Source organism: Copadichromis virginalis, linkage group LG17 (assembly GCF_057382275.1).
Source record: "Copadichromis virginalis isolate Kocher_CV1m ecotype Utaka linkage group LG17, C_Virginalis_male_GT1.1, whole genome shotgun sequence".
NCBI lineage: Eukaryota > Metazoa > Chordata > Actinopteri > Cichliformes > Cichlidae > Copadichromis > Copadichromis virginalis.
The window spans coordinates 2,602,643-2,617,295 of NC_140634.1; the positions used below are offsets into that span (position 1 = coordinate 2,602,643).

The 14,653-nt window shown below is 40.4% G+C and overlaps 1 protein-coding gene across 6 annotated transcripts in view; it reads left to right on the forward strand.

Annotated features, from left to right (window-relative positions):
- LOC146688747 (DENN domain-containing protein 5B-like) overlaps positions 1-14,653 on the forward strand; it is an 83,534-nt gene that overhangs the window by 22,840 nt on the left and 46,041 nt on the right. For 4 of the 6 annotated variants that reach the window (XM_085436819.1, XM_085436813.1, XM_085436815.1 and 1 more), the window contains exon 2: positions 12,611-12,670. The exons of the other annotated variants lie outside the window; for them this stretch is intronic. In XM_085436819.1, the coding sequence (XP_085292945.1) occupies positions 12,611-12,670 (60 nt within the window). The remainder of the gene's footprint in view (positions 1-12,610; positions 12,671-14,653) is intronic. 6 annotated transcript variants of the gene reach the window in all.

Here is a 14,653-nt window from a genome sequence, read left to right on the forward strand (position 1 = left end):
TTCATGCTGGAGGTGAGATGCTGACAGCCTCTTCATAGTTCGGCACAGAGGAACAAAGCCCATCACTCATGCTCCCTGACTGTGATCCCACACGCACGCGCACACACACACACACACACACACACACACACACACACACACACACACACACACACACACAGTGGGCCATCTGATTACCTGGTTGCCAGGGCAATAGGCTCCATATGCATTATTCATCAGTGTCTGGGGGGAACATGATTATGCTGTTTATCTTGTATTTGTGTGTGTGTGTGTGTGTGTGTGTGTGCGTGTGTGTGTGTGTGTGTGTGTGTGTGTGTGTGTGTGTGTGTTCAGGAACATGTTTTATCTCACTTGTCTATATGTATTCCAGCGATATCTTCCTGGGACCTATTTCATGTAATCAGAGGGACTTTTAAATAATTTGTGTGTCTAATGTTGCTTTGTGTGTCACATAGTAGCCTAGCTCTTACACTTTGGGGTTGGAAGTCCTTGTGGAAGAGTGAATTGGCTGTTTGTTTGTCGATTAATGAAAATTCTTGTGATACTTGTCAGGAGAAGATAAGATAAAGAAGCATTTAATTGTCCCACAGGGGAATATTCACACTATTCCAGCAGCAAAGTGGAAAGAGCAGGAATAAATAGATGCAGCATAACCTAAAATGTACACTATACAAGGTAGAAGAAATATATTTTAAATAAATGTATCTGTATGTATGCACAGTGCTCAGGAACAAGGAACACACCAAGTCAATTAAACTTGATCTGATCAATAAAACAGATGCACCCACCCCCCTCAGTTCTTTTTACTTTTTCTAATAATATTAATTAAATTATCAATGTTATCAGTTTTGAAGTAAAGGCAGTGATTGGCTTGGTCTTTCACAGTCGTTATGCTAAAATTAAAAAAATAAAGACTAACTTATACCACACTTTATTCATTTTTCCATGATGCCTTTCTTCTGCAGTGATTAAATTATTTATATGTTTTAGGCGATGTGCTGTTGAACCCCTTTTTTATTGGCATGTTCTAAGGTATATTTTATTTTCATCATCTGTACATTACCACTGTATGTTTGGGGGCGCCAGGTCCGTCCAGCGTCCTCCAACTTACCACGAGGTAGTGATCGGCTCACAGCTCAGCTCCTCCCTTCACCCACGTATCCAGAACATGCAGCCATGTGATAACCTCATAAATCGTTGGGGTTTTTAAATGTTAGGTTTTATGCATGACGAGTGTAGCCAATGTACTGTGTTTGAGTTCCTATGCAACTCTCATCAGTCTCATTAATATATAACCTGGACAATAAAGGTCCAACAACTGATGCTTGTAAAATCTCAGTTTTATTTTTCACAAAAGGGAAAAAACAACAAAAATCGACTAATCATGAAGAGATTTTTTAAAACTCCTTTTTTGTGTTTACGTGTGGACGAGGAATAGAGTTTGTCACGCAACGTCAGAGGTATGTGCCTGTTTTCACGTCACGCTGTGGCCACGTTATTGTTTACATGAGATGAACTGCAGAATGGCAGATAGAAACAAAATACTGTTAATCTGACTGTCTGCAGGTTTTACACACTTACATACACAAACAGTTACTGTCTATTTACAAAGGCAGAGGCGTCACGGGGTGATTATTTTACTGTAGTTGTTTCTTTCCTGTGTAATAATGTTCAACATTGCTGTCAGTACATTTTTCAAAAAATGCCTCTCTGTGTGCAAAATGAGTTCAAAAACATAAACAGCTGTGGGATCCTGTTAGTCCGTGATTTGAACCGGGGGAACAAATCGCTGCAGGATCAGCCTGATGTTATTTGTATCCAGCTGTAACTTTACTGTATAAAGAGCTAACGTCTCCAAAATGTCAGGAGCAGTTAGTTATTATAAAAAGTGTTTGTGAACTAAAAATCAAGAATGTGGGATCCTGTTTGTCCGTGATTTGGAGAGCCCAGTGCTGCTCCCGACGAAGGGAAAACCAACCCTGCAGGGAGACCTACCTCGGCACTTGTGCAGGTGAAGCCAAAGGGCAGATTTGCTTCACCATATTTTCTAGTCTTTGGCTTAGAATGAAGTTGGTTTGGAAACATATTCAGCGATGCTTCATCTCCTGCTTTGCATTTGTGTGTGCGCCCCCCTGCAATGGCTCTGCGCCCCTCTTAGGGGGCGGGCCCCACACTTTGGGAAGCTCTGACTTGGGGGGGGGGTGACAACAGAGTTATCAGTGGATAATGAAAACGTCTGGTTGGGACTTTGGTCAAAAGTGACTGAGTAAATGAGCGAGTATAATAACTTGTTAGCTAATGACTATACTCGCACTTAGAATGACCAAAGTTGGACTTGATATTTTATTTAGCATGGCCCATAATGAGAGCAAATGAAGTCATCAAGTGTTTGGTTTGGGCTGAGGACTGTTTCCTAGACTTCTTGCAGCCACAAGTGGTTGCTTTGTTTGCAGTTTATGGCTCTCAGTATTCAGGACGGAGCAGAACAACAGTCAGATTAAGCTGAATTAGTTCACAGTCAGGCTTTTAAGTCATAGTCAGAACTGAGGCTTGTTAATCCTCTGCATCAATCTCACAGAGGTGTGTGGTTGACCGACTAATGCAAATGCATCTTTTTGCTGTGTATTCAGCTGTGGGAAGATTTTTTTATGTTTTTTTAAGAAATCTTGTTATTTTTAGGGCAAAGTTGTTTTTATGAACCTCTGTTCACTATGTAAATATAATCCACATATACACAACCCACTGTATATTACCTTAGCTCTGCAGTTTTAGCACTTTTTAATTGTTGCTGTATTTACTCTGTGTGTCTCTGAACGTTTCTGTATGAAGGGAACCTGGGACACGAGCTGAGGGGAGCGAACAGAAACAAACAGAAAGAGGTGCCATGATGTAATAAAGAGATAATGCCAGCAAGCACTGTGTATGTGGTTTTCCTGTCACACGGCAGAAGAAGAACAGTTCACTCCACTTCTTACTACCCAGTGATTGAACTAAGTGACGCCTGATTTTTACAGAATGACTGGACAGACTTTCGGTTCAGGCCTTGTGATCTCAGCATGCAAAGGGGAAAAGAAAATGCAAAATGATGACGACATGGCTTTTTGTGGACAGGCCACACTTGTAAATAACTATACAATGAAATCTTTTTAGTGGATGTGTGTATGCATTAGCACTAAATTCATGCTTTTTGTGTGTGTGTGTGTGTGTGGGGGGGGGGGGGTGTAATGTGTGTAATGTCACAACAATGTCACACAATTAAAATAACTTTTCATTATCATTTACATATATACCTGTAAAGTGTGCAAGCTGCATTCTGTTCATGTCTCTTTCACGCTGCTTCTCTATTTTTGTGGGCGATGTCGCTGGTTTTTAGAGCTTCATTAGGAAGGACCTGTTTCACTGTTTGGTTGCCACACTTTGTACCTAAGGTAGAAGGTTGCACCTTTTTTTTTACATTTTTAAAAAAAAAAGACTTTACAGTTTGCTTGCTTTGCAACATTTTCTACTAAAAATAACCAAAGACTGACAAAAACAAGTAGTCTATGATCTCGACACAGTATTCACGTGTAGCATTGTTGTTACATTACAATTCTACAAAGAGATAACGTCCTACAGTTGTCATAAAATCCAAACAGTTCATGCTTTGTTTTAAAGATATGATCGATGAAAAGCAGATTACTCTGACTCTATAATCAAAGTTGATCATTAAGGCAACAGTTCAGCACTACAACTTCAGGAAGAAACAGACACAGTAGTAGTACTTGCACATGTGTTGTATCAGTAAAAGCAGACAAGTATCAGAATAGACAGGACAGTGACGGAGAAGGAAGCTGCAGCGGTGCACACTAATGCATGTTCTAGAGTTACATAATACTGATGGGGACGTGTAACTGTGCATCTGTGTCACTGATTGGCTGATGCACAGTTACAGATCATGCTCCAGCAGTAAGATCAGATAAGAGTATGGTGTTGTAGAGAGAACAGCAAATGCACATAGCGTGAACTTCAGTCTAGGGCTGCTCGATTATGGCAAAAATGATAATCACGATTATTTTCACTGAAATTGAGATCTCGATTATTTGACGATATTTATTTAAAAATAGTCACTGTCCTCTCCAAATAACTTCTGCTTAGCTTTCTGAGCTTCCCTCGAGTCCTCTTAATCAGCGGTCCCCAACCCCCGGGCCTCGAACCGGTACCGGTCCGTGAGTTGTTTGGTACCGGGCCGCGAGAGTTGAGGCTCAGGTGTGAAATGTATAGTTTTCAGGGTTTTTATCGGTTTTCAGCGTTATTTTGTTATCATTTTTATCGTTAACTCAGTTTTCCTGGGTCTTTTCAGTGTGTTATGAATAAATCTTCTTTTTTTCGGTACCGGTACTAGTTTTATTTTGTTGTATTTATCCGCGACACCTTAAAGGCCGGTCCGTGAAAATATTGTCGGGCATAAACCGGTCCGTGGTGCAAAAAAGGTTGGAGACCGCTGCTCTTAATTGTTGTGACACGTGTTCGAAATGCAGAGAGGTGCGCTCGATTTGCCACACGGAGCAGCGCGAGAGTAAAGCAAGAGGGAGGGGCTAATAATCGGCTCAGTCATTTTTAATGATCGTTGAAAGCCCAGATCGTAATCGAGATTAAAATTCGATTAATTGAGCAGCCCTACTTCAGTCTATTGTAGCACGTGAGCAGCTAAAGGTCATTGAAAAGTTTTTAAAATTTTGAATTTAAAACAAAGAAAATGAAAAAAATGTTAGTTGCACATAGTATGTAAAAACAAACAAACAAGACTGTTTTTGTATGAGTGTTTTTGTGTGACTCTCTCATCCACATTCAATCACATCAATCTAACACGCTAACCAAACAGCCTAGTTCAGGGGTGTCCAAACTTCTTGCAAAGAGGGCCAAATTTTATGAAGTGAAGATGCCCGGGGGCCAATGGTTCCTTTTGACATTTTTTTCCATAACAAAGTTACGTGAAAACGTAATGAAGAACAATTTTAATAGTCATTACCTTTATTTTTAAAATGGAAATGTACCTAAATAAAAGCCACTCAGGCAAGCATGAACAACTCTAAAGACACAATTCTGCCTTTCATTTCTATCTGGAGAGTCAGATAACATTGAACAAACTGTATAGAATACCCTAAATTTCCATGAGTTTGCAATATCGTTGCCTCATGAACATTTTAAACAGGAGTTATAAGTAATGAAAAGTGGTCTGTTATCAATAAAGTTTAAAAAAAGTGAATTTTGCTCTTGACTTTTACAAGATCGTTCCAGAAGTTTTTCACATCAGATCTTTCAAATCTTCACAGGACGATTACACAACTGGGAAGTTCACTTGCCACAAGAAATAAACACACATGTAAATATACACAATATGTACAAACAAACAAACAAAATACATTTTCCTTTTGTGAATTGCATTAGTGTGCTTTATTCTTTTTACTGTTCAGGAACACATGACTAATGCAGGGATGTCACTCCTGCTCTTCTGCGTGTTTTAGTTCTGTTTCTGGTTTGCAGTTGAATCAAATAATGGCTCATCAGCACATCTCCTCATTTACCAAAGTTCTGCACAGGCCTGAGACATCATTTGATTCAGCTGTGCTAAACCAGAAAGAGACCCAAAACATGCAGGATAGCAGCTCTCCAGTAATTTGGACATCCCTGCTCTAATGAGAGGGGTGATACTGAGATCGAGATTTTAGTAAAGCGATCAGGTCTGGTTTGAGGGCAGTGGTTGAGATGCACAAAATATCAAGCAGGTGGGAGTCACTCATCCTGGATCTCAATTTCATGACAGAGAATGTTTGCTCACACAAGTATTGGAACCAAATAAGCTCAGCTTTTTCTTAGCAAGTGATCGCACTTCAGGAAACCTGTCTTTGTCCAGCTGCCAATAAAAGTCAACAAGAGAAGACTGCCGGTGTTTTCCGCGGCACTCATCGTCACACTGCAGCTCAATGAGCTCCAGCTGAAGCTGCAGAGGAGCATCATCAGGGTCCACGGAGAAGGGAGATGAGAAAAGCAGCATGTCTTTTTAAAAAACTGCAAAGTCCTGAAAGCGTTTGTTAAATTCCCCAGAAAGAGACGCGATAGCTGTTGCGTAACTCTTCACGTGGACATTAATGTCCTCTGGGAAACTGTCAATAACGTCTTTCAAAGCTGGGAAGTGTGCGGTACAGGGCTCTGTTAGGGACACGTGTCTTTGGAAAAGTTACAGTTTGGGTCCAAAGGCCTTGATGTGAGCGTATAGTTGGCTCCCCACTGCGTCTTTTCCTTGAAGATTAACATTCAGCGCATTCAGATGCTTCGTAACGTCGACCAGAAAAGCCAGATTTGCCAGCCATACAGGATCCGACAGTTCTTCCATTGGTTGTCTCGTCTCATCCAAAAACTGTCTAATTTCGCTGTAGTGCAGACCACCTCACATCGTTGTGATAAATTACGTCACCGTATTCAGCCTGGATGTCATGCAGAATCTGCTGAAACTGTCGGTGGTACGGAGCTTTAGAGCGAATACAGTTGATTGTCTTTGCTACTGGTTTCATAACATCATCAAATTTGAGATGTTTGGCACAGAGAGCCTGCTGATGAATGATACAGTCAAGTCTAACAGCGTTACCTGCTTCTTTACTGACTTCATTGCAGATCAGTGTGGACAGTCCGCTTCGCTCACCAGCCACAGCAGGTGCACCATCAGTAATGATCCCAGAAACTTCACTCCATGGTAGCTTCGTATCATCAACAGCTTCGCAAACAGAAATGAATAAATCCATTCCTCTGGTTTGACCCTTAAGGCTTTTGAGATCCAGCAGCTCCTCTGTCACGTTCATCTTGTCGTCGACTCCTCGTAAAAGAATCAGCAGTTGCGCGGTGTCAGATGCATCGGTGCTTTCATCACAGGCTAATGAAAAATATCAACTCCACTCCTCTGTCCCGCAGCTGTCTGTGAATGTCTGAAGCAAACATTCAGAAATTCTTGCTTCTTCTCGGGGCAAATGTTCTCCACCATTTTCATGACACAGTCTTTGACAAACGTACCTTCAGTGAAAGCTTTGCCATGTTTAGCTGTTAACATAGCCACTTCGTAGCTGGCTTTCGTGATATTTTCATGTGTCTCACAGGCCCGCGTAAAAAATCACTGTTGCAAAGCCAGAGCAGCTTGGAGTTGCTTCACTTTTTCAGCGCGCTCACTCCCTGTTAGCTTGTTATATGTTGCAGCAAGTTTAGTCTCGTAGTGTCTCCTAATGTTGAAATCCTTAAACAAGGCACCAGTCTCTTTACAAATAAGACAAACACAACTGCCTCGAATTTTAAGTTAAAAAAAAGCAGAGCAGAGAAGGGCGGGCTCGCAGCTCAGGTGCAGGTAGCAGAAAAAATTTGCTGCCACCATGTGGTGAAAAAGGGAATTGCATTTTTAAAGTCATGAAGAAAGTGAGCCATAAATAATATGTGGCGACCGTGGCTCAGGGGGTTGGGAAGCGTATCTGTAACCGGAAGGTCGCCGGTTTGATCCCCGGGCTCTCTGTCCTGGTCGTTGTGTCCTTGGGCAAGACACTTTACCCTACTGGTGTTGGCCAGAGGGGCAGATGGCGCGATATGGCAGCCTCGCTTCTGTCAGTCTGCCCCAGGGCAGCTGTGGCTACAACTGTAGCTGCCTCCACCAGTGTGTGAATGTGAGAGTGAATGAATAGTGGCATTGTAAAGCGCTTTATTAATACATAATTAGACTGAAGCTGCGGGCCATGTGAAATCTGACAGCCCGCGGGCCGGACTTTGGACATGCCTGGCCTAGTTGATGTCAGTTTTAATCTGTTGTTTTGTGTTAACTTTGTAGATGAGCTAATTCATAATAACTTAGCTAATTTACAAAAGTGCCTCCTCTAATCTGTGATCCAATATAATTTCCAACCTTAGTAGATCTGCTAGAATGTTGTGTCAGTGCAAATTATTTGTTGGGGAAAAAAGTGCTGTTGGTATTTACAGTGAGTGTAGTGACAAGTTTGCAGATATGGGGACTCCTTTAGCAAGCCAAAATATCAGGAGGAGAACTGAATTGTGCAAACTGGTTTATTAATGTTGTGTTTAACGGCAAAACTTTAACGCCAAAAACGTCTTTAAAAAAGCAGCAGAGATTTAAGAAGGCATGCTAGAAGACAGCAAACTTTGATTTTCTTTTAGTCATAGTCTTTTGACTAAAATGTAATTTAGTTTTAGTAATAATTTAGGCATCTAAATTATTTTAGCTTTAGTCTAGTTTTAGGTAACCAAAGTAAGATTATCGTTCACTAAATCTGATTTCATTAAAATATAAAATGTAAAAGTTTGTTGTATTTTTACACATTTTTATAAACAACCTGTGTATGGGCTCAAAATGTGGTTTATAAATATTTTGTACTTGTAAATCAGGATTTGTATGTGTAAAAAAGATTTGTGTGTGTGTAAAAAAGATTTGTGTGTGTGTAAAAAAAGATTTGTGTGTGGACTTATGATTGGTCAATGTCATGTCAATCACAAATGTAACAATCCAATCAGAGAACAGATGGGTTTGGCTGTCGGGGGGATGGGGGGGGCGCTTTTTTGAACTGCAGGTCCTTGAAGGGTAATACAGTTTGAAGCTGGAGGATCTCTATATAAATATCTGATAGCAGCTAGGTCCCCTAACTTTCAGCAGCTGTTGAAAGGAAAAAGTTGTGCTATATCAGTGGTTAGAAATACCATTATTACTTTAGGATTAGTTTAACACAAAGTCAGGGCTGACCCGGGACCATGGCTGTGAGTCACAGTGCGCAGCATGAAAGTCCAGATGCAGGATGTGCTGCTAATGCTAACTAAAAGCAAAGGATCCAGAATTTGTTACGCTGGCTGCTGGGCTCTGTGGGTTTTTGCAGCACCTCTACCTGTACTAGATGCACCTGCTCCTTGTCTTTTCTATCTCTGACTTTATGTCCTCTACAAGAGTTTCTGTTTTTTTTGCTGGTTCTTCAAATGTTCAATAAAAACATGTATGCTAATTCATAACGAAGAAAGCTTTGTAATGAAGACTGACCCCTCCGAGAGCCAAACCCATCTGTTCTCTGATTGGATTGTTACATTTGTGATTGAAATGACATTGACCAATCAGATGAAAGGAAGAAAAATAGGGTCAAAATTCGTACTTGTAACTTGCAGTTTTTTTGGCTAAGTCCACACACAAATCTTTTACGCACACACAAATCTTTTTTACACATACAAAACTGATTTACAAGTACAAAATATTTATGACCACATTTTGAGCCCATACCTGTGGCTTCTGTAGCAGAAACTTCATTCCCTGCACAGTCGGGCTCAAAGCAAAATGGCTGAAGAATCAAACAGAAGGATGACGATGTTGACCTCATCCTGAACATTTTAATACAAGTTTTTTTTAATACAGAAAAAAAACAAAACGTTTTTTTGCAACAATACACAAAATTCACGGTTCGGTTCGATACTTTGGTGTCACGGTTCGATATTTTTTCGATACAAAAAAATGTTCATGCCTTTTTAATTTGTCATTTATTAAATTTTCACGGCACATTCCGCACCACATCTCTGTGCGTTCATCATTTGTTTGAAGCCAGCTCACCTCCTGCAACTACTTTTCCGAGAATACGTGCTTCTTTTGTGGTTCGGACTCCTTCTGACATTTCTTTGGAGGTGGAGGAACATCACAGTAATTGCTTAAAGGAGCTTCTTCGACATCTTTAAGAGTTCTAAACAAATGTCTGTCCTCCTCCTGAAAATCTTATGTATGCAAACACGCGTTGCAACTTCTTATCTAGTGCCCGTTTTTTATTTTGACAGCGAATGCGCACCTGCGGACCACTTATGTGCAGCCCTGGTTATTTCGCTTGTCATATTGCAGCCACAGAAATTCTTTTGTCCATGAAACCATAAAGCTGCACTTTCTTTTTGCCTTATAGTCTGATTTGTCATAACTTTTCCGTTTTGTGGTAAGCTTTTCTTTGGCTGTCACTTCTTCACCCTGACCCGTCTTATTTGGCTCAGCAGAACTAAAATATTGTGGCGAGCTCAGACAAGGAGGAGACGGAGGTATCGTTTGGTCTTGCTTCCCGTGAGCTAGCCAGGGAGCACAGCCGTTTATTGACATCTGCAGAAGAACACTGCCGCTAGCTAACTGCTCAGCGCGGCAACAGCACAGCAACAACAACAACAACAACACACAGGGCGCCCTCTGACCCCGGAAGGACACACCGTCGCAGCGAGAGGGCGTCACCCGTCACTATGGCAACATAAACAAAACATAACTGTACAAACAGAACCCCGAACAGCCCTGATCCACTACAATATATATCCTGCTGCTTTTACACACGCACTCACATAATGCTCAGCGATTCTCTGCGCGATCAACCTCTCACATGTTTAAGCTGCGGGAGATTTCACTTGTCATGTTTGCATAGTAAGCTAACGATTGATAAGACGATGTCAGAGGAATTGGTGCGCAAATTATCATCACTCACAGATCAGTGCTGTCGCTCTCTATACACAGTTCGCGTGATTGCAAAGTGAAAGCAAAAAAACAAGCGCAAATTCAAACATGATTTCAATATGTCACATATTGGCAGTGGCTCACCGATGCCAATGACATAATTACCCAGCTACATTTCCGAAAGAATGCAAAAGCATTGACATAGATTTTTCCTTCCTACAATAGCCCGACGGGCAGGGTAGCCCGTCTGAAAAAAAATCGCTAGCCCCAGGACGTCGGGCTAGCGATTTTGCGAGCCCTGTATCTGATTGAGGAATCACTCATCTTTGGAAAAGAGAGTTTATTACAGAGAAATGTCTCTTTCCAAAATAAAAGCTATACTATCCGCTTCTTCTGGGCTATATTCTCAGCAGCATAAGGAGAATCATGTGCTAACAGCTGTCTAAATGACTCGGCTAAAGTTAGTAGCATGCTTGTTGTTTTTGTCTTTGCACTAGGATGATGTAAATGTGCAGTCATATTCGTTGTGTTCCCACTAGTGCTTTCAGGTTAATCTCGTTGAAATGACCTTAACGCCACAACACGGCAAATCTCCGTTAACGAGCTACCGCCGATCGCCCCGTGCATGGGGCTAGACGGCCAACACGTTAACGAGCTAACTGCGCTAACACACTAGTTCCCACCTATGTAATTAAGCATTGCATGGCACATCCAACATACTGTTTTACTTTAGTCCATGACTCGCTTACCTTCAGGGTCATACGTCACATGAAAACCAAAATAATTCCAAACGCCAGATCTGAATGAGGGTGGGGAGGTCCATGTTGCAAGGAGAGCTTAACTTCTGTCTTGCTAGCTTGCCCTGCGCTCTTCCTTCTGACGATGCTGTCTGTGTTGAGCGCTCAGTGGATCTGCGCTCGACAGTGCGCATATATATATATATATATATATATATATATATATATATTTTATTTATTTATTTATTTTTTTTTATTGAGCGTCAAGAATGTAATTCAAAGATATACGTGTAACAAAGTCACAATGCTCCTTTTTATATATGTACCCCACCCAAAGAACATACACAATCCAGAGAGACAGAAAAATAAATAAAGAAATAAAGAAAGAAAATAAATTTAAATGAGGTACATCAACATTCACCATATATAAAGATGTGCACTTAAAAGGCAATAGTTTGCACAAAATTAATCACCTTCACAACAATAAGGGTATACGGTAGCTGCCAAGTGAGTATCAGATGGGAATGGTTTTAATTTTCTCTAAATGTTTTAGCAAAGTATCCCAAACGGCAAAGAATCTCTCCTTCGAGCCCTTGAGAGTATACTTTATTTTCTCCAGCTGTATAAATTGTGTCAGGTCACTGAACCACAGAGCCGTCTGTGTTGGGTGGCTTTTGTGACTTCCAATGCAATAATATCCTTCAGCGCGCAAGCAGTGTAGTCAAAGTGATTATGTTTTTGTAGCTTTTCCTTAATGTTCTATGTCCTCTATCTGTAGCACCAAATATACCCATAACTGAAATAAATTACTGCGACACTTTTTGTGAATCAACAACAACTAACCACGTCTATCGGCGCTACTTCACTCTTTAGAATTCTTGGGAAAAACACTTAAACAGACAGTCACTTTTATACGCTGTCAAATTTACATTACAGATATGAACTGTCATCTCTGTGGTCTCTTCTATGTGAAAATGGTAAAGTTATTTGACTGCAATATAAATATGGTACACTTGCTGCTTCTGTAGTTGTGTTTTGGATATGCTGCTTGGTTTGACTCCAAAGAATGTGTTACTCACTTGCCCTGAACCTCGAGTTTCACCGACAGCTTCAAAAAGAGGTCACTAACATGAATCTAAGCATTTTAGTTGAATCTCTTGTTTCTGTTTTGTAATGTTCGAGTCCTTATTAGGAAAAAAGTGTCGTTTTACAATGTTACCGCTTCCATTTGAAGCATGTGTGTTGCATCCTTAATGGCATGCTATCATCTATTGTGTCATGTTCATGCTTACCTCATTTTCATGCATTTAATTTGCTTTTCTGTGTCCATTTATTATGACATTGCGCTCTTTTTCTGTGTTTTTTGCTCCATGTCTTGCTGCATGTGGTTCACCTCTAGCTTTGCACCGGTGGCTAGAAGCAGACCGCCAAGGCAGGGATCCAGATACTGCATCTGCAGGTAAAACACACTGCCTGTACTCCTCGATTCTGAGCTTACACTTCACATTATTTTCCTGCAAGCCAGCTTTGTTCTCACTCAACTGCTCTCTAAGTGTGTGTGATGTCAACCTTTACATATAGTCAGTGGTCCGTAGGTGCGCATGCGCTGTCAAAATAAAAGACGCGCACCAGATAAGAAGTTGCAACGCGCGTTTGCATACATACGATTTTCTGGAGGAGGACAGACATTTGTTTAGAGCTCTTAAAGATGTCGAAGAAGCTCCTTTACTTTGGTGTTCCTCCACCTCCAAAGAAACGTCAGGAGGAGTCCGAACTGCAAAAGAAGCACGTATTCTTGGAAAAGTGGTTGCAGGAGGTGAGCTGGCTTCAAACAAATGCCAGCGGACCACTTATGTGCACCCCTGCATGTAGTATTAATTTTCAGCAACTTCCTTATGAGGAAAATAAACTGGACTGTTGTATATTAAAATAAATATTTTATATAAATATATTTAGATAAACTAGGTGTGGGTGATATAGCCTCAAAATTATATGTTTTTAAAAATTGTTAATTTCAGTGATTGCAGGCAGCAGCATTTATTGATGTCATCAATCAGCTATTTTCCAAAGAGCTCACTGATGACAGATTATCTAATATGAAGTATGAACTGATTACCAAACAGTGCCAGCGGCAGAGTATACGCCGTGACATGGGATAAGTCAAAATAGCCTAGGTTCTGTTTTCCATCGAAATGTTTAAATAAAACTATGACATTACTGCTTAACACTTTAGTTTAACAAAAACAAGAACTAAAGTACCCTTACTGTGTAACTTTGGGAGCCTGCACGATATTGTCACATAGGAAATTAGAGAACAAATAAATTAGAGAATAAATAAGTAAATTTAAACTAATTAGAAATTTGAAAAAGAATCTTGCTGGTATGTTGTATCTTGGGTTAAGTTTTTAACCACTTGTTTAAAGCCCTGCTTTTTCATGCAGTTGCACCAGTAATTTCCATCCAAGCAGCTTGTTTCTACCTTTAGTTCAAACAGATTTGTAGCATATTTTGCAAAGTAATGTTCTTTGTTTGCAGTCTGATTTTTTTGCAGCTCCCAAAAAATTACGTGTGAGATGAGATGACACTTGTTTTGTATTATTGTATATGTTCTTCATATAATGCTGTGATCCAAACAGTCCCTTTCACCAGTTTACTACCTTTACTCATGGAATGAAAACTCAGTATAGCAAGTTCCACTTATTATACCAGTTGTTACTTATCAGCAATATTATGCTAACAGCGTTAGCTATAAAACCTGTTTGCATGTTTGAATTGGTCTTTCTGCACATCTGTTCATACTTCACTGTGTTTCCTGAATTATGATGAGTTTCTCTTTGCAATTAAACACATCTGAATAGAACTAAGAAAATGTGTTTATTATGTAAACCATATTCATGATTATGTCCATTAAATCTTTTCACAGTTTTAGTTTTAGGTTAATATTATTTACCAGCTTTAGGGAGTTTAAAGGCCAGCATGAAATTCTCCACATAGCACAGGGCGCATCGTACCACATATTTAGCTTCAAATTAAACTTTTGGCCCTTTTGGGGATAGAGAAATCATGTCAGTCCCTATCTGTTTGTGTTAGGCCAACATTCCTGTGCTTTGTAGTAGGGCTGCTCAATTAATCGAATTTTAATCACGATTACGATCTGGGCTTTCAACGATCATTAAAAATGACTGAGCCGATTATTAGCCCCTCCCTCATTTATCCGCGACACCTTAAAGGCCGGTCCGTGAAAATATTGTCGGGCATAAACCGTCCGTGGCGCAAAAAAGGTTGGAGACCGCTGATTAAGAGGACCCGAGGGAAGCTCGGAAAGCTAAGCAGAAGTTATTTGGAGAGTGACTGCCGTTGGTTGAAAAGAGAGTTTAAAAAAAAAAACCTTCAGTGGTGTTGCACACCATTTTATATTATTTTTTAAAGTCATTGTTAACCC